Consider the following 21156-nt stretch of genomic DNA (forward strand, 5'->3'; position numbering starts at 1 on the left):
CTGATGTCGGGCTCGAACCCACAAACTGTGAGATCGTGACCTGAGCCAAAGTCAGACATGTAACTGACTGAGCGACCCAGGCGCTCCAGTTATAGACCTTTAAAAAACCTATTCTGCGCTTTTGAATTCCTGTATTTAATATTATCTGTAATAGAAGAAATAAAGATAAATTTGAAAATGCAGGTTATTTTCTACCAAGCATAAGCATGGTTTTATAATATATTTATTGCCCCCAAATACCATCAAGGCATTGAAATTTTATTTTATTATCTCTCAGATGAGTTGGTGCCAGATGGCAGAGCCCTAAAGGATTTTACAAAACATATTGATTTAAAATAAGAAAAATAATAGTACTATGGATATTTAACAAGAAAGGAGGAATTTGTAATCAGAAGCTTTAGTAGTTAAGATGACAATTAATCTGAGAAATGTTAAAGCACAGTGATACGGTAGTAATCATGGCATTTAAGCTTTAGTAGCAGAATTGAATTCAGCAGTCGAGAAGCTGAAAATCACAGTAGAACACTGAGCACATAAATCAGAGTGAGAGGAGAGAAAGGCCCCTTTGAGCATATATATGAAAGGACAACCAAGGGCTGGAACTCACAGGAATGCAAATAAAACCTAGTTAGACTGCTAATTCTTCTAGTGAGGAAAGGAGAGTTTGATGAGGAGCTAAAAATTCAAAGTATTTGTTAAAGGTCTACAGCTCAATGTAATGGAAACAAATACATATCCATGAAAGTCCAATATCTTTGCTATAGAAAAGCATTCAAGAACTTGAAGCCCTCTCAGCATAGATTTGTTAGTAGGGAACTAAGTATTATACAATTCTTATTTATATTAATATTCTTAGGGATAAAAGGGAAGATAGCAAACAGTGGCCAGCTTAGAGGCATATTTACAAAATCATTTAGGTTTTCCCATTTTTCACAAAGTAAATGCTGCTCTTTGAAAGTACTGTCGGGCAAAAAGAAATGTTGTCTTATGAAGTGTACCTTGGGGCATGTGGATTTATATCAGGGCCTGACCAAATTGTGTTAGCTTGCCAGTACATCTGTTTAACTGACAGTGTAAATGTGGATGTGGACACGGATTAGAAAAGTCTGAAGGGTTAAAGGTAGAGTGACAAAAGAAAACAAAGTACTCATATTAATCTTATAAATTAATAAGATTACTTATAACTTAGTAACCTTACTACTGAGTAATCTTCTTAATTTATTACTTTTTAAAATTTATTTAGTTAGAGAGAGAGAGAGAGAGAGAGAGAGAGAGAGAGAGAGAACGTGTGCAAGCAGACAGAGGAGAGAGAGAATCCCAAGCAGGCTCCGTGCTGTCTGGACAGAACCCAACGTGGAGTTCAAAATCACGAACCCTGAGATCATGACCTGAGCCGAGATCAAGAGTCAGATGCTTAACCAACTAAGCCACCCAGGCTCCCCTCTTACTAATCTTTTAAAAAAGAGCTATTAAAACTGACAATAACAAGTCAATAAAAAAGGATCAAAGAAATAAATTAGCAAAACAAGGACGACACACAAAAGCTAACACACATTTGAAAAAATGCTCCCCCTCATAATCAGAAAAGTGAAAATAAGAGTGAGATACTTTTCATTCATCATTTTTGTAAAAGTGAAAAAATAAAAATGTAGTACATTTTACTTCTGGCAATTTCAGGCAAGAAAGTGGGAAAACAGAACTCTCCTTTGTACTGGAAGTAGAAATTGGTTCAGCATTTTTAGATACTACTTTGAGAGTGGTTATTAAATTTGTAAATGCATATACTCCTTAACTCAGAATCCTACTTTTATGACTGTCTTTACAAAAGTAAATAACAAATATATAAAAATAAATGTCCACCGTAGCTACTTATAGGATATGAGAACCATTCAAAGCATTCATCAAGGGCAATGATTTGATAAATAATGATAGTTCATAGAATATTTTGAGTGTATTAAAATGAGGTATAAATATATGTGCTAACTTGAAAGATGCTAATGACAGAGATTGATACAAAGACAAAGGCAGAGAACAGTCCATTAAAAACAAGTCCAAATGCAAACCAAACAAAAAACTGTGTGCATATAGGTGCCCATTAACTAAAGAAGAAAGTCATGAAGATGTGCACCCTGCTATTTTAATGGAGGTTAACTGAGGGTAAAATTGTATGGATAGATTATATAATTATATATATATATATATATATATATATATATATATATATATATATATATATAAAATTCTATAATTATGGCGGATTTATACTTTTTACTTTTGTTGTACTTTTCCAACAGAAATTTTTTAAATGTATAAGCATTTTCCAATTTGGGAAGTAACTTTGAGAGTAAGAACTAAACCACGGCAATGGGTCATTTATACTATCTGTTGGATAAAGAAGTTTGTGAACATAATGGAACCACAAGGAAACAAAGATGCATCTATCTATTATCTTTCATCCTGGGGAACTACAAAGCTGGGATTCTTTTGTGGAAGGAATGCTTGAGCACCACGTTATGTGTTAAACCAGGACCGGTGCTCCCATTAGGGGACTCAGTAGCTCCCTGAGAGGTGTACTTCTCCTGTGCCTATTAAACATATTGAAATTAGGGTCCAATATTAGCTCCAGAAGTATTCTCAGAATTCATCTATTCCATTTACACAATTATAAAGAAGAAAACTGAGGTCCAAAGTGGCTATATCTTCTTTCCAATTCAGACATTTCTTTTCAAATATTTTTCGTTGTTCTTTTCACACCTTCTTGCACATTTAATTAACCGATACAATTAATATCCAAATAGCAGAGTCAGATGATACATGGCCCAGCAGGTGTCTCATCCACAGTTATAAACTGCACCTCCTACCCCCTTTTCACTATACTGTAGCACTGTGATAGTTTATTTTATGTGTCAACTTGACTAGGTCATGGGATGCCCAGATATCTGATTAAACATTATTTCTGGGTGTGCCCATGAGTGTACTTCTAGAAGAGATTAGCATTTGAATTGGTAGACTGAGTAAAGCAGATTGACCTCCCCAGTGTAGGTGGATAATGTCTAACTTGTGGAGGGCTGGAACAGAACAAACAGGTAGAGAAGTTTCTCTCTCTCTCTCTCTCTCTCTCTCTCTCTCTCTCCTTCTCCCACTGCCTCCCGCCCCTTCCTCGCTTCATCCTCCTGACTGACTGACTATTGAGCTGGAACATCAGTCTACTCCTTCCCTTGAACTGGGATTTATACCATCAGTGCTCCTACTTCTCTGGAATTTAAATCATAAGCTTTCCTGGGTCTCCAGCTTGTAGACAGCAGATCATGGGACTTGTCAGCCTCCATAATTGCATGAGCCAATTCCTTATAAGAATCTTATTTTGTGTATAAACATATCTCCACACATATATACACACAAATATATGAATGTGATATATGAATACAGGTATTGTTCTTTTTCTCTAGAAAACCTTGACTAACAGAAACGCCTTATATCTAATTTTGTTTCTTGCCTGTACTGTGTTCTGCCCACCTCCATGTTTTTGTTCAGGCTGTCTCCTTCTCATCCTACCTATTCCTATCTCTCTTTCACTTAATTAAATCCTAATTACTCTAAGATTGACATTACCTCCTCTTGGAAGTCTTTGTGATCTGAACCAGAGTCATCTCCCTTTCTCTGTTTTCTCATGGCATCTTGTACATTTCCCCATAGGTTAGCTACTGGGCTGCATTATACTGTCCCACCCTTACTGCACTAATCCATCTCTGCATTCTCTGTGCCTATCATAGTTTCTGGTACTTAGCAGCCCCTGAATACATGTTTGCTGATTAAAGGAATGAGTGAATGAGTAGATGAATTGGAATTGAATGGAGCTAATTAAAAGAAGAATTGGAGCAGGTCTGGCTTTCATCATGGATTAAATCACTTATATAGTAAAAAAGCAATTTTAAAATTACATGCTCTGCTAATGGCAGTTTAGTAGTATCATCTTTGTATACAAAAACATCACTTTATTACTTTCACTTTAATTTACAGAATCTGTATCTATTTTATCTGGGAATTTAGAAAAAAATCTTTCAGTTTTCGGTTTTCTTTGTGTGTTATGACCTAATATATTCTCACTGAGGTTAAAATGCTTATGACTGCTTAAGAAGTATAGTATGGGGCTTCTCCTTTTCCCTTTGAGAAAATATCTACTCAAGACTAATTTTGATTTCAAACATCCATGAAGAGTATGGCAAACCAAAAAAAAATGTTCTAAAAATGTAATACTAAAAATGCCCAATCCCAGACATTAAAAATGCATTGGCAGGGCTGCTGGGAATGATCACTGTGTTTTGTTTGTTTGTTTGTTTGTTTGTTTTAATTGTCCCATTGATGTACTTTCACTGCATGATAACTGACATGGACCTGAAAACTTTGATTTTGGGCAAACAGAAAATATGCCACTGGGATCTGAGTTCCCAGATGTGTGGTGAAGTGCTAAAGTGAGTCATATACTGTTTGTTGAAATCATTTGGCAAAATAGCAAATATAGCAAATGCACTGCTACTTTATTTTTACTTTAATTTTTATATGGGGGGGGCAGAGAGAGGGAGACACAGAATCTGAAGCAGGCTCCAGGCTCTGAGCTGTCCGCACAGAGCCCAATGTGAGGCATGAACCCACGAACAGTGTGATCATGACCTGAGCTGAAGTTGAGTGCTTAAATGACTCAGCCACCCAGGCACCTCAGTGCACTGCTACCTCTAAGCACAGTGGCATGACAGCCCAGGACTCCTGGCATTTTCAAAGACCCAAAGTTGTTTAGTATTTTGCTTTGATTTTCCCCAAGTGTGTTCAGTCTAATTATTCATTTCTGTAATGGGGCTTAGCCCCGATTTTAAGGTCATGTACTTAGTATGTTACCAAGTCACTCACTGAAGCCCAAGTTAACTCTTATCCTCTCTGTCCTCATAGCTGTTGTCTACTTTGGTCTTCTTACTCAATGCTAAATGATATTATAGAGCTCAAACAGGAAGGGGAATGGAACAACTAGAAAAGAGAATACAGCCAGTGTGGCTCTTGGGTTTGAGTTGCATAAGACTAGGGATTACTCTATGTAAACCTGTAGCAGCTGAAATTTGTTTTGTACTCACAGCCTTTTAAAATGTAATTTGGTTCCTGCTTGCTTCATTCTTAAGTCTAGGACAGCAGCTTCTACCTTTCCCAGTCTTACTTAGCTGTGAGAAGAAGCCATGCCTTCAAATCTCTCAGCTGTTGGTAAGACTGCTCTTAGCCAAGCCTCCACCCAGCCATCGTCAGAATGCTCCTGGCAACATGCTGAATCCTTCTTTCACTGCATACTCACTAATTTACCAAAACAATTTGCCGAGAGCCTAAAGCCTATATTGGCTCTAGTTCCCCAAGTGTCCATTATCAGGAAAAATCCAAGACTTCCAGGTTACTCCTATGTGCATCCTTTGGCTTTGACCAATTTTCCCATTCCTCTCTCTCTGGACTCTTCCACTTGCTCTATGGAACTTCACCACTACCATGATCCTTGTGTGTGGGGCCATCATACAATTTATTGTTCTGATGGCAATAACCTTTAGAATGAAGGGTCTTAAGATTTTGGGACCAATTTTGATGTAGGTTGGGGGAGGGTGCACATCAACAATTCTCAGACATCAGTTTGGTGTCTTAAATTCAACTCAATTCTGACACTAGCTACAGGAGATATCATCTGATTCTACAGAATCAGAAGCCAATTGCAAGCTCATGTTGTTAACCTGTGTTCCTGGTTGGTTCCAACAACCTTCTCCTTGTCCTTTTGGGTTTTTATGGAGGCATCATTACCTAGGCATATTTGATTAAATCAATGGCCATTGGTGATTAAACTTGATCTCTAGCCCCCTCCCCTTTAGAAGATGGGACTGAAAGTTTCAACCCTCTAATCACTTGATTCGTTCCTCATCTAAGGATGGGAGATGCAGTCCATAAGTCATCTTATTAACATAATAAAAGACACCCCTATTGCTTTTAACACTTAGGAAATTCCAAGGATTTAGGAGCTCTGTGCCAGAAACAGGAGGAAGATCAAACATATTTTTTATTATAAGTCACAATATCAGAAGGGTACTGTTAATAATAACAGTGGGACATCTGGCAAAACTGAGATTGTCCCAAGCCCTGCCTATATCCTTAATCTGTTTTTTTTTTTTTTTTTTTTTAATTTCCTTTTACCTTTGTTTACTGGGTAGAACCTGCTTCTCTTCTGGATATACTTATTACACTGCCTTTGGTCTCCTCAAATAGTAGCTATTTTTCTTTTCTACAACATTCATACTACTGGGGGTGGATCATGGGAAGGTATCCTCCTTGCCCCTTGAACCACTTCTAGAGCTTTGACTCCAAAGTCTTCTAGCTTTGAAGCTCATGCTATCAGACTATACTCATTCTTACTGCAGTCATCTGTTGATTCCGTGTCACTCCAATATTGCTCAAAGATTTTATAACTTGGCTCTCTGTCACTCTCTCAAATTCTAGTTCTGTGGTTATTCTTGGTGATCTGATTCTTCACACAGATATCCTTTTCCAGTACTTGGCTTCTCAGTTTCTTGGCTTCTTCTTCTTTGAAGATTCTGTCTCTCTTCCCACCTTAGCCACCCACTCCCATGTCACATTATTTACAATACTAGCACTTTCTTCATCATCTCAATTTCAACTGTGTCATCTCTGAACCAGCTTCATATTACTTCTAGTCCTGTCCTTCTGGTTCATGGACTCCAGCAGTTCTTCAGTCCATTTAGACCAAGAGTCGATTGTTCATGCCATCCTCCTGGCAACCTCAATCTCCTCTGGGGCACCACTTATCTCCTACACAGATGAGCTTCCATGATTCATAATTATGATCATTTCTTTGCATATATGCTCAATTCCCTCACTCCATTGTTTTTCTACCATGTTTATCTGGTAAACACTAATTCTGGTGAAATCTATTCTCTGTGGACTCCATGTTTATGCTCAGGCAGCTGAAGATGGCTTAGAGAAAAGCCCACAGTCATGCTGATTGGTTTTATCTTATTGTCATGATCACTGTTGCAAAAGGGCCTTTAGTTTTTTCCAGGAGTACTATCACATTTCACTAGCCTACTGTCCCTCCCATTCTCCCGAACAACCATTCCTTTCTTCATTCTCTTCAAATCTCCGGAATCTTTATCCTGTTGCTTACACTTTGGTGATGGGCCTGAGTTCCTAGTTCTCTGAGTAAATACAAGCATTCAATAATGATCTTCCACATACTTCCACCTGTATCTTCTAACGTATCTGCACGTATTGCCATATATTCTACCTTCTCTTAATATGGATGGAGTGTGTTCCTAAATTCAAACCCTCCACTTGTGTACTAGATATCATTACTTATCACCTACTCTAGGACAGATCTCCAGCAGTTCTCCTATCTCTCCTGCACCTTGAGTTTCCCTCTCTTTACTGTATAATCCCATCATATACAGATATTGCACACATCTTTTTTCATACAACATTTTTTCCCAAACATCACATCCTACTTCAGGACCCTCCTTGCTATTACTCAGCATTTACTTTTAGCAGAGCACCTTTAAAGAGTGCCTAGTTTAGGGGTGACTGGGTGGCTCAGTCAGTTAAGTGTCTGACTCTTGATTTCAGCTCAGGTCATTATCTCACAGTTCGTGAGTTTGAGACCTGCATTGGGCTCTGCGCTGACAGTATAGAACCTGCTTAGGATTCTCTGTGCCCCATTCTCTCTGCCCCTTCCCTGCTCACTCTATCTCTTTCTCTCTTTCAAAATAAAGAAACATTTTTTAAAACAGTGCCTACTCTAACAAAATGAATGAACAAAGGAAACAAGAAAAACAAAATAACCCAGACTCTTAAATATAAAGAACAATGGGTGGTTGCCAGAGGGAAAGTGGGTAGGGGACAGGTGAAATAAATAAAAGGGATTAAGAGCACACTTATCATGATGGGCACTGAGTAGTGTATAAAATTGTCAAATCATTACATTGTCACCTGAAACTAATAAAACACTAATTATACTTGAATAAAAAATTAAAATAAAAAAGAAAATAAATAAAAGTACCTACTCTTATCATCTCCACTGCTTCTCTTCTCATTCTTTTTTTCTCTCCAATCTAATTCTAATTCCTTCTCCTTTCTCTCTACCAGATCTGCTCTTCTCAAGGTCACCAGAGAATCCTGGTTGCCAAATAAATCATTAATTCTAGGTCTTCACTATACTTGATCCATAAGCATCATTTCACAGACGGTTGATCATTTTAACTTCTTGAAATACTTTTTCATTTGGCTTCTAAACAACTGCTTTTGTTTTTTTCCCTGCTTCTCTGGCTGATCCTTTCCTGATTCTGTTATACCCTTTTAAACACTCCCTCCTCTAAATACTAAATTGTCCCAGGGTTAGTCTTTACATAGCTTTCTTCTCTAGATAGACACATATCCTTAGTGATATCATCGAGTCTTATGACTTTAAATACAGACTCTATGTTAGTAATCTCTAATCTCCAGCTGGAACTTTCTCCTAAACAGTCAACTCATATATAGAAAGCAGCTTTCTCGGCATCTTTTCCTGGATAATTAATAAACATTTCATGTTAGCTATCATGCCAAAGGCAAATTCTCATTTGGCTTCTCAAATCTGCTCTTCCCATAGTTTTCTCAACCTTAATAAATGTTAATTTCATTCTTCCTACTGCTTAGGCCAAAGACATTGGACTCATCTTTAACTCCTCTTTTTCATAGCTCATATTCAATCTTTTAGAAAATTTGTCAGAGCTACCTTCACAACATATTCAAATTCAATCACTTCCCACCACTTTCACCATAACCACTGTGGTCCATCCACCATCATGTCTCACTTGGATTATAACAGTAATCTCATCTCTGTTTTTGCTTCCAGCCTTGACCTCTCCTATCTCCCACATAGCACTTTGAGTGGACCTTTGTAAGTAAGTCAGATCATGTCATTCTTCTACTCACAACCTTCCTGGGTTTTCTATCTCAGAATTATTCAAAATCAAAGTAATTTAAATGGCTCCAAAGTATTATACCAGTGATTTCCAACCTTTATTGTGAATCAGAATCACCTGAAAGGATTTAAGATATTCAGATGCCTTCCACTCCCTAATTAAGGTACAATGGGCAAAAGGGGTTGAAAAGTACAAACTTCTAGTTATAAATAAGTCATGGGATGTAATGTACAGCATGGTGAAATAGTTAATAATGCTGTATTGCATGTATAGCAGTTGCTAGGAGAATAGATCTTAAAAGTTCTTATCACATAAAGAAAATTTGTAACAACAGCGAGGGAGGTTAACTAAATTTATTGTGGTGATCATTTTGCAATATACATAACCAAAGAATCATGTTGTATGTCTGAAGCTAACATAATGTTATATGTTCATTGTATCTCGATAATAAAAAAAAAAGATACAGTTGGAACTTTAGTGGGGCCCAAGCTTCAACATTTTTAGGTCACCATCCAGCCTAATCCCTGATGTGACCTTATTTCCTACCTATCTTCCTTGCACACCCTATCTGCCACCCCGCCTCTATGTACCCTTCTTCAGCCATATTGGTCTTGACATTTCTCTCCATCATGCCAAGCTAGTTTCTGCCTCAGGAATTTTGCAGTAATATTCCTTCTGGTCAGAGCACTTCCTGCCCTGTCTCCCCACTGTCTTCATGGTATACCCTGTCCTCTTTCAGGTCTTTACTCAAATGTCATTTTCTCAGAGATGCCTTCTGGGACCACTTTATATATGATGGCAAACATCCCTTTTCTTCCTCTGCTTTCTTTCATCCTTACCTTTCTAATTTTTCTTCATAGCACATGTTTATGTGATTGTCTATTTTTTTCTCTCTACTACAAAATAATCTCCATTGGGGTAGGGGCTTTGCTTGTTCTGCTTAATTTCTTATGCCCAGAACAGGGCCTGGTAAATGATCGGTGCTCACTGAATAGGTTGTGAATGAATTAATAAAATGGGAGGTTCAACCCACCCAGTTTTGTCAGCCATAGATAAATAAAGAAGGTAGGCCTACCGCACCATTTCATAGGACCTAGAATTTGTCTTTCTACACCAGTCCTCAAAAGTCCTTGATAGTGGCCCATTTGACATGACCAATCTTTTGTCTTGGCTTTCATTTCAATACTCCAATTTTCCAGCTGTCACTAGAGCTGAGGCCTGAGCCTGGAGGTTTTGCTCTACACCTGGACCTTGTCAGTTTCCCTTTCCCTATACAGCTCGGGGACTTGTGTAGACTAATTAGACTTGTAAATTGATGCTATCTTTCTGATTGAAAACTGCTGCTGCCAACACCATCCCTCACTTCCCTGTTGCCATAGTATCCATCAGATTTTTATATCCTCTTTGAACTATGTAGTCTGAGGTATTATGCAGTTACCATTAGGATCCTCTGGCTAGGACAGGATTTTAATCCTACCAATCCTGATTTTCAATCCTGAGTAGTCTTCAATGCTGAGAGCTTTTAGAATAATTTGTTCTTCAACACCTGAGCTTACTAGGTTGTCAGGAAATAAATATCACCCTCTAAATAACCAGAGACTTCTCTTTTAGTTCTACATACAGATCCTCCATTTCTAGTCAGATCTTTATTTTTGACCTGCCAGAATATGAATTATATCATGTTACTCTTTTTTTATTAATGTTTATTTATTTATTTTGAGAGAGAGAGAGAGAGAGAGAGAGAGAGAGAGAGAGAGAGAAAGCATGAGCATGGGATGGGGGAGGGGTAGAGAGACAGGGAGATAGAGAATCCAAAGCAGGCTTCATGCTATCAGTGCAGAGCCTGATGCAGGGCTTGATCCCACAAACTGTGAGATCATGACCTGAGCCAAAATCAAGAGTTGATACTTAACCAACTGAGCCATCCAGTCACCCCTATCATGTGACTTTTCTGTTCAAAACCTTCCTAAGTTTCGTATCTCCCATGGAGTAAAAGCCCATTTAACTTTTTTAAATGTTTATTTATTTTTGAGAGAGAGAGAGAGAGCATAAGCAGAGGAGGGCAGAGAGAGACGGAGACACAGAATCTGAAGCAGGCTCCATGCTCTGAGCTGTCAGCATAGAGCCCTCCCCACGGCTTGGGACCTGAGCCAAAGTCAGATGCTTAATCAACTGAGCCACCCAGGAGCTCTGTAAAAGCCCATTTAGAATGTTCTATATGTTCTATACAGCCCTGTATTAGTATTTTCAGATGTTAGCATGCTTACAAATCACCTGGTAATCTTCTTAGAATGACATTTACATTCAGAAGGGCTGACTCTGATGGGGCCCAGGAGTTTGCATTTCTAAGAAGCTCTCAAGTGATGCTGATGTTGCCTTGTCACTCATACTGTGAGTAACAAGATTGCAAAGATACACCTTCTCCCCTACCACCTGGCCTTCTACTTCTCTGACTTTGTTATACTTCTGATATTATCCTGTATTTCTGACTTACATGAGCTTCCTTCATAGTCTTAGAACATCCAGGCATGTTCCCACCTCAGGGCCTTTGCATTGGCTGACCCTCTATCTGAAAACATGTCACTTAGATAAACACCTCTCTGTCTCCCTCCCACTTGCTTCAAGACTTTATTCCAATGTCATTTTCTTTATTTTTCTTTATTAAAAATTTTTTTGAGGGGAGGGAGAGGGGCAGAGGGAGATAGAGAAAGATTGAGAGAGAGAGAGAGAGAGAGAGAGAGAGAGAATCTTAAGCAGGCTCCATGTTCAGGTTGGAGCCTGAGGCGAGGCTGGGATCATGACCTGAGCTGAAATCAAGAGTTAGACACTCAACCGACTGAGCCACTCAGGAACCACCCCCACAACGTCATTTTCTTAGTGAAGCCTTCCCTGGACATCTGATTTAACAAGGCAGACCATCTCCTTCTTGTCTCCCTTTTCCCTCTTTCTACTTTTTCTCCTTAACACATCACTACTGAAATACAACACATTTTATTTGTTTATTGTCTGCCTCTTACACTAGGGTGTGAACTTTGTGGAGGCATTTTGTTTTCATTTATTTTCACTCCAGCAACCAAAATACTGGCTGATACATAGAAGGTTCTCAATAAATAATTGTTGAATGAATGCACTAAAAGTTTCAGTTATATTTTTCATATACATTTTTTCTATTTATGCAAAAAGTCCTGGGAAGAGGAAGATGGAAACAAATTTGTTCCAGTTTAATTAGGCTAGTCTGTTACAGGTGAATGTCTCCCAAGAATAGCAGATCAGAACTCATTTACTTAATCCTCATTTATACAGCTTTCTTTGGTATGAGCAGCACGATGTTAGAAGAGATCAAGTTCTACCTTCAAGTGAGAGAAACTTAATGAGACTAGTAGCACTATTAAGAACAAACACAAGCTGAGACATTAATGGTCTCTATTTAAAGTTATAATTAGGATTGTTTGCACAGTGATTCAGGCTTTCCTCGAAGGCAGTTACTATATATATGAATTCTTGTCAAAGATACTGTAGAAGTTTGGCCTTCTGTGGAAAATTGACCTAGAAGACCTCTACTGTGTTTTCTGCCCGAACAAATTAGAAACCGATGACCGAGAAGAGGAAGCTGCTGTGTGGGATGTGCAAGACCAGTTGCCCAAGGAAGAATGCACAGCCACATTTCATGTCTCATAGTTCTCAGTCTTATAAGCTCCCAGTGAGCTTTAGCAGGTGAGAAGGTTATTATAATTTGGTTGGTTGGTTTTGTGTTTTAAGAGAGGCTGGCCAAGACCTAGCAAACTGAACCAAAAGACATTCTATTGTTATTACCTATTTCCTGTCTAATCAATTTTCAGCTATCTCTGATTTTGGTTAGAAGAATGTATATACAACAAGTAATTTTCACTTTGGTATTTTCCATTATGAATTCATAAGGACATTCTTCACTACCCCTCTAGTAAATCAGAAAATGGAATGAATATGGTATAATGCTAGGTGACATGATTTGCAATTTTAAACTCATAAACTGTCTTTATCAGTAGACTACCACGGAATAGAAATTGTTTTTCTTTACTTCTTTCATTAATTATTCTTTTCATTACAGTATAATTTTAACTTAACCTTAGAAGATATTAAATAATAAAGCTTTGTAGTTACAAATTAGTCACATTTACATTCCTCAGGTAATCTTAAGGATCATTTTATGAGTTTATTGCTCTAATCCTACTATTTATTGATGCTTCTACATATATATGTATTTTTTAAATAATGAGAAAAACCATATGAAGTAGGAATTCTTATCAGCATGATGAAAATCCTGGGGTCCAGAGATTTTTAAGTAACTAGACACATTTACACATTTTAGTTAAAAAAAAAATGAACTGTATTCAAACCCAGGTTGACATGCCTGCAAAGTCCAGGTTTTAATTCCCACACTGTGATCATTGTACAGATGAGTAGATAAGTCTTAGAGAAGCCAAGTGACTTCTCCAAAACTATACACCTAAGACCTAGAAGAAGCAGGAAAGGAAAGCAGATAGGTTTTTTTTTTTTCTAGGAATAGGGTTCTTTCCATTTTTCATAATAGATTTTTTTTAAATGTGTGACATTCAGTAACAGCATTAGAAACACTAACCCAAGTTTAAAGGTGATGCAATAGTTACATATTTAAAGAAAAAGAAACAGCAAAGTCTAAAAAATAATTAACCAATCTTCTCAGCACAGGATGGAAAATTATCAATAGCCTAGTCTAAAACATTTTTATTTCACAGAATCTCTGATTGAAATTTTCTCCGTATGGATATTTATGCTTTCTCTTTACATATACACAACTGTCAAATTAAATTCTTTATGGTTAAAAGACATAAAGGTAAAAAAGAAAAAAGAAAATGTAGGAAACTGTGTGTACACACTTTGAAAAAGAGATGTTTTCTTAAACAATTCTGAAGACTTTGGAATATATATATGTATATCTTAATACATACATGACCGTTTACAGCTTCTATGTGCCATTTCATATCTTATAACTTTATGATTTATTTTGGAAATGCCAGGATATGGGAAGTGTACCCAATTTGTATTACTACAAAGAATGGAAGGTATATGAGCTGTGCGTGCATGTGTGTGTGTGTGTGTGTGTGTGTGTGTGAGAAAGAGAGAGAGAGAGACAGAGTAAGAACATAAGAATAAAACAAGGATTTGACTACATGTATCTACTTGACTGGCTACCTCTGAAATTTATGAGTCTCTTATTGTCTCACTGTTTATACTCTTTGCATACTCTTACCCAATTCCCATACATCAGCTATAGAGACCTTCTTGAGAGGTAATAATGAATCACAGCATTCCCCTATTTTAGTAGCATTTTTTTTCCCATCCAAATAAAAGCCGAATTCCTAAGGGCAACAGGTCCTTCATCATCTGTCCTTTGTTACTATCCCTCCTTCCATGCTCTCTCATTTGACATGTTCCAGTTCATGTTGATTTTAACTTTTTTTTTAATAATTATTTATTTTTGAGAGACAGAACACAAGTGGGGAGGGGCAAATAGAGAAGGAGACAGAATCCAAAGGAGGCTCCAGCGTCTGAGCCGTCAGCCCAGAGCCCTACACGACAGGGGCCCGAACTCACAAACCGCGAGATCATGACCTGAGCCGAAGTCTGCTGCCTAACTGACTGAGCCACCCAAGTGCCCCAATTCATGTTGATTTTAAACTGGCTTCTTGAATGTACCCTCAGGATTTTGCCTAGGCTATGCTTTGTTTGGATGCCTTGCCACCCTCTCTTCTACGTGAACAGCTCCTGATCAGGCAGGCCGTCACTAATATTTTATCTCCTCAGGGAAATGTACTTGATCACTCTTCTTCAAGTAGATGTTCTCTTTAATTTCTATAAGAGCACCCGAGTTTTTTTTCCATAGCATTAATCATAATTTAAGTCATTTTGTTTGATCATGTGTTTTAGTTTTCTTTTCTTTCTCTCTCACCAGACTATGTTTCACAGATCCCATGATCATTTCTCTGTGGTGGAGTTCTCTACAGTTCTTATATCACTGCTTTCTACAGAATTGTTACTTACCAAATATTGTATGAAAAAATGGATAAATAAATGATGAATGAGTGAGTACATATTTCTTAAAATATTTTCTGAGTATCCTTATGTCTGCTTGGAGAAAAAAAAGTGAATGTTATCTGAAATGATATGGTATAGAAAGAGGTTGTAAAGTGTGGAGAGCTTTGGCTTCTAATGTAGAATAGAAATATAAACTATGAATGTAATCATCCTCAAGAAAACAAAATTATTCTTAACAATTAATAGTATGAAGGAAAGGAACTCTCCTAAAAACCACTTAGTATTCTTATTCTGAGGTTTAAATTCATTAATATCCTATGTGTATCTAGTAAATCCTAAAATGTCTACCCTCTCATTTCCCCCAGACAACATATAACTCCACTCACTCAATGATTCTCTCCCACCCTCCACTTCCTCCCAGTAACTGTCGAACTTCTAGAAGCCAGTGGATTTTAGGATCAGTACTTGGGTCCTGGGAAAGGACTTTAATATAATAAGGGTGAAGGAGTTAGAGGCCATTGCTAACATTTCAAGGACATTCACATCCTAATGCATCATTAGTACTTGGAAAGAGGTTTATATCAGCATCATTAGCTTTTAAAATAATGATATCAACTAGGTTCACTCTAGGGAAGCATAATAATAGCAGCAGCAGATAAAGGACATCATATGAAAAGGCACAAAATAATGCTAGAACCTGCAGCAGAATGTTTTCTATAGCCATCAAAATGTTCTCCAACAAGGAACTCAGACATGGGGTCCAAATTATTCTGCTGTAGAAGGTTATAGAGAAAAAGTGTATACCACCCTTGTTTCTGTGATTGACATCCATTCCTTCATTCATTCACCCCACAATTATTTACTGAATGTCAACCACTGTGATTTTCACCGTGCTAGCCACTGGGATAATTTTAAACAACAATCATTCAGTTCTTCTATGCAGATTGATAGGGCTTGAGGAAGACAAGGTTACTTCTGTACACGTTTTTATAAACCACAGCCCAGAATAAAAACTAGCTTCATGTTTTACACAAAGGGATGCTTCATAATCTTTTTTTTCCCCTGGTAAAATATCTTCTAAATGATGGTTATTTAAAGAAAGATAAAGATAAAGATTTTCACTTTTGAAATAGACATTTGTAGGCACCTTATTTATTGACAAGATTAACTTTTACCTACCACATCATAAGTAAAGATAAGGTTTTCATCTAAAAACAAATGCAGGATAGGAAGTACCCCAAAGTCATCTGAAAGAATTGGATAATCTTAATGATATTTGGAACGGGACTTGTAAAAACTTTTTCAGTCTTCATGTACTAGCTTATGTTTTCTAGCTTTGGAATTCCATTGGAGACAGATCCAGTAGACACAGCACAGAAGGCTTTGAATTCCTTCTGCTTAAGCAACGTGTCAACTCAAAATCTTCTTTAAATCGATAGCAGGTATAATTTAACTACAAACTCTATGTCGGAGTTAAAATAAAAATAAATAAACCAATCTCAATGTAGCAATTTCAATATGGGAGACAAAACAGTGGATTCTAAATGAAGAACTATGACCAGTACCTTTTGAATGCCTGCTTGGGATTCCAGAACGTTATTCTCTGATCCATTGCTTCTGTTGATCATCCTCCACATTTGGGAATACATGCTGTCCCTTTCAAAAGGATTCATTCCCTTCATCCGGACATGTTCATACACGGCAGAGTCCAGTACTGTGCCATAAGGGATGTCTGTTTGCTTGGAAAGGTCCTGGAGAGATCTTCATTATTAGGAGAGAAGAAAGACACAAGAAAGAGTACTGAACACTTTCAACTGGAAATAAAGGTATAGAAAGCAGAGAATAATATAATATAGATGTCAAATTGCTTTCTTATTCTGTGGTTTCTTCATATTAAAATGTAATATACAAGGAGAATTGTTGTTAGGGTATATGGCACTTCCACAAACCATTCAAAGGCAAAATCATTACTAAAAGAAAAATGAAAATTTCTAGTGGTAAGGCAATGCTTTTTTGTGTGAACTTCACTGTGAAAAGAGCAAAAACAAAGCTAGCAATGCCATTAAAGCAAAGACAAATTAAATTAGATTGCTAGATAATCATATAATCATTTAGTTTTTAAAAAGTTCAATATGTTATTACCCTTAAGCTTATGTTCTTTTAGGTGGCAATGTTTGAACATTTTTATAAAATAATTATATTTTGCATAAACAGCATATTTTGAGGTCAAGTGTACTACTTAAAAATTAGTATTTATGATAGTCACTATTTAACAATTGGCTACCCCATACATTTAGCACCTAACATACGTTATTCTCACAGCAATGCCCCGTTTTCAGAAATATTTCACCCATTTTATAGATGAAAAAACAGGTTGAGAGTATAAAAAAACTTGCTCCATGGCAGAGTCAGTGAGGGATCAGACAGGTTTCAGATGTAGATCTGACCGGCTTCAAAGGCTATAGTATTTTCACTGCAAGCTGTTGTCTCTTATTTCTAGATTTCTTTTGCTGTATTGGCTTTAATTTTGTGTGTGTGCATGTGTGTGTGTACATGCACGCATGCACGTGTGTGCATGTGTGTGTGTGTGTGTGTGCGCGCGCGCGAGAGAGAGAGAGATATTTCTATTTGTACTCAAATAGAATAAAATTCATGATTCTGGAAAGCTAAATATATTTTCAGCTTCCTCTTTTACAGAATAATGTTCAGGATTTTCAAATCAGTCTCTACGTTATAGATAGTATTAGCTTGTCCTAGGTTATTCATCTCTATATTGGTGGTCAGTTTCCTCACATTTCAGTTTCTGAGCCACTCTATACTTTCTAACTTGGAGAACCAATTGCTGTTCCACTGAAACTCATTGAATTTGTGTAGGTGCTCAACTCTAATGACTGAGTTTTAGGAACAAATGTGTCTTTGGCATGCTCTTCAAAAGTAGACGCTGGCATATTCAAACTCACTAACGTCTGAGATGTTATGAACGTCATGTTATGTATACCTCTGACCTTTTTGGTCTGTTTCTAGATGGAGTTTGGTAATGACTTCCTGGGGACCTTTGCAAACAACATTAGCATTGGGCAAGGGTATTGGGAATACTCTTGCAGGTCACCAGTTTCCATCATGTGCAAAACTGTATCCCAAACGATAATTTATGGGCTGTGCTTGCTAGAGGAGGATTTGTGCCAATTTATAATGACAACTTTCAGCAGAATTTGGTCTATGTTTTATTGAGTTTTGGGTTGTTGATGTGTATTATTTACTCTATGGAAACTACCATGATAATTCCTTTTTGTTCAATACTTCTGCTGAATAAAATGATGCATTTAAAAATCACTATTTCCAAGGAAAAATTTGCTGGAATATTCTACAACTATTAAACCAATTCTACCACTTGTAAAAAGATAAAATGACAGTATAAATTATAATTGAAGGGCACATCAGGAATAAAAGTGAGCTACACGTAGCCAGGGTGCAAGCTAATACGAGAGTGACAGGGCATTTGTTCCTGGGACATACCATGCTTATCTTGTTAACGGTATAGCAGTAAGAATTTTATTTCCAAATACAATTTGCTTCTCACTTACTGCTGTTTCCAGTAGTAGGAGTGAAACTATTCAAAACATTAACATTTTAACATATTTCCCACTCTGTAGTGGAGGATGCTGTAAAGCATCCTTAACATTAATACAGATCATAATAGCAGGCCTCACTTGTTCAATATCTATAAATACAAGGGCCTATTCTAGGTAGATGTATAGAGCTTGTACCTTCTAGAACCAAAGGTCTCATGGCTAACGGCCATGTCATGGTTCATCAGAGACCCTCTTAGGATAGGATTGGACACTTGCTCCTTAGAAGATTCAGCGATCAATCGCTCCTATAATTCTCAGAAATCTTCAGTTTGGTGGTGGTGAGATCATAATCTAGGGCTCAAACTTTTATATGCTTATACTTAAGTATATAACTTGTTTGCCCAAACAGTCATACCAGCAAAACACTGTTAAATAAATGAACACTCCTCTTAGCTTTCCATGAAAAGAAAATTGAAATAAAATGTTGGGATCATTAATATAATCAGGTTCCTGTGGCATAACATCGCTTTAAATATTAGCTTCACAACTTAAACATCAAACTATAATACAAACAATATTGTTGGTGAAACTGATTTGTACACAAAAATTTTAAAGGGATATCTCAATCTATTGCCTAGGTGAAATTCCTGATGTCAGAAAAAAAAAAAAAAACATTTTATTTTCAACATACTTCAGATTCAGAATAGCAGAGCTTTTTGTAACTTAGAACAAAGGCATTTTCTCTCTAGCTTCGTTTCTGATATCAAGTTCAGCTTATAAATTTGCCTTGAGATATGCTTGCAATAAAAATTACAGCTTGTCTGATTCAGCATCGTTCCATTATAGTATACAGAGATAACACTGAAGGTGACAAAAATAAAATGAAGCAAAATGAAGTGAGCACAAACAGCTTATTACAGAAAGTGAAGGCTGTTTTAGGAGCCCAACACAGAAAGAGAGTGCCCATCATATGTGGTCATTTTGTTATTTTCATGTTAGTAAGATTTTAGAGCAATATCAGCAGAAATGGTGCGGCCTATATTATGAGCCCCTAAAAGAAATCTAGCAAATTATTCCACTAGTGGTAGAATAGGTAGTAATCCTCAAAAAAACTGTATTTGAAGTTCAACATCTGAGTGAATTTAGAAGGGCCAAGTCTTTGTTTTCTCTTTTGTTTTTCCAAATCCTTTTTTTAAAAATGCAAAACAATTATAAAATAATTAGTAAATTAATATAAATATATTCACCACGGCCAATATATAAATTAATCAACCATGGCAAATGCTGTCATTTCTTTTTAACCGTTGACAATGCTTACCCAGAAGAAATGGGAACAATCTAGAGCATTCTAGAAAATTGTTAACTTGGAATATACTCATACCAATATATTCCATTTCTCCACTTAATCACACAAAACCCACAAGTACTCACAGTAAAACTCAGCAAATGATCACTCCGCAAATCTGTTATTGTTGAATCTTCCTCTCCCAACCCCACACCCCAACTCATGCACACAGAATTTTAAAAAAAATGAGAGTCTATAGCTATAAGTGGTGAATAATAAAAGAAAGCAAATGGTTTTCCATCTAATCACTCTGTTTTCCCAACATCTTTTTGGAATTCGACTTTTATTCCTTGTACTGGTGTCCTACACTACTAACGACCCGTGGGTACTAAAGAATACTGACAGCTGATAAGTAAGTGACATTTAGTTATTTGCATGAACATTACATATACTAGGAACCTGTAATTTAGGGCACTTCTGGGAAGTAAATTTGAGGAATTTGAGTGGATGTAGGCTGATTGCAAACTCTTTCCGTGAGAAAAATAAACACTCAAAACCCTTCAAGCATAGAAAATTAATTTTGATACATGTGATCCTCTGATATTAGATATTAGTAACTTTGACATTGGGTAAATTAGATTTAAAAAAAATTTTTTTTTCTTTAATGTTCATCTATTTTTGAGAGACAGAGCGTGAGCAGGGCAGGGGCAGAGAGAGAAGGAGGCACAGAATCGAAAGCAGGCTCCAGGCTTTGAGCTGTTAGCACAGAGCCAGATACGGGGCTTGAACTCATAAACCGTGAGGTCATGACCTGAGCTGAAGTCGGATGCTTAACTGACTAAGCCACCAAGGCACCCTGGGGCAAGTTAGATTTTAAAGTCAAGCAAATAGATTATTTGTGTGCCATATGATGTTAGTTATCCCTGTTAACTGGAATTTCTTCATCTAAAAATGGAGTGAATAAGAGTATCTAAAGGTGATGATAAAAGGACCTGTCATATCTGCACTCAATCAAGTTACCTACTGTTTTATATGAAGATTATTATTATTATTATTATGATTCACCTCCTACTAATGCCCTATTTAATAATTTCTAATGGATTTTAGTGTGTGGCAGGATAGCCCCTTTATGAATATTGTTGATGAGCAGATTCATGAATTGGGGTCGAAATGAAGACTCATTAGGAAATGAGTACAAGATTTTATCCAAGTACAAGATTTTATATTTAATTTTTTAAATTACTCATTTTATGAG

The 21156-nt window shown here is 36.9% G+C and overlaps 1 protein-coding gene across 2 annotated transcripts in view; it reads right to left on the reverse strand.

Moving 5' to 3' along the window:
* Nucleotides 1-21156, reverse strand: part of GRID2 (glutamate ionotropic receptor delta type subunit 2) — a 1443376-nt gene that overhangs the window by 208588 nt on the left and 1213632 nt on the right. For both annotated transcript variants that reach the window (XM_042984179.1, XM_042984178.1), the window contains one exon: nt 16610-16805. In XM_042984179.1, coding sequence (XP_042840113.1) covers nt 16610-16805 — 196 coding nt within the window. The remainder of the gene's footprint in view (nt 1-16609; nt 16806-21156) is intronic.

Source organism: Panthera tigris, chromosome B1, assembly GCF_018350195.1.
Source record: "Panthera tigris isolate Pti1 chromosome B1, P.tigris_Pti1_mat1.1, whole genome shotgun sequence".
In the NCBI taxonomy this organism is placed as follows: Eukaryota; Metazoa; Chordata; class Mammalia; order Carnivora; family Felidae; genus Panthera; species Panthera tigris.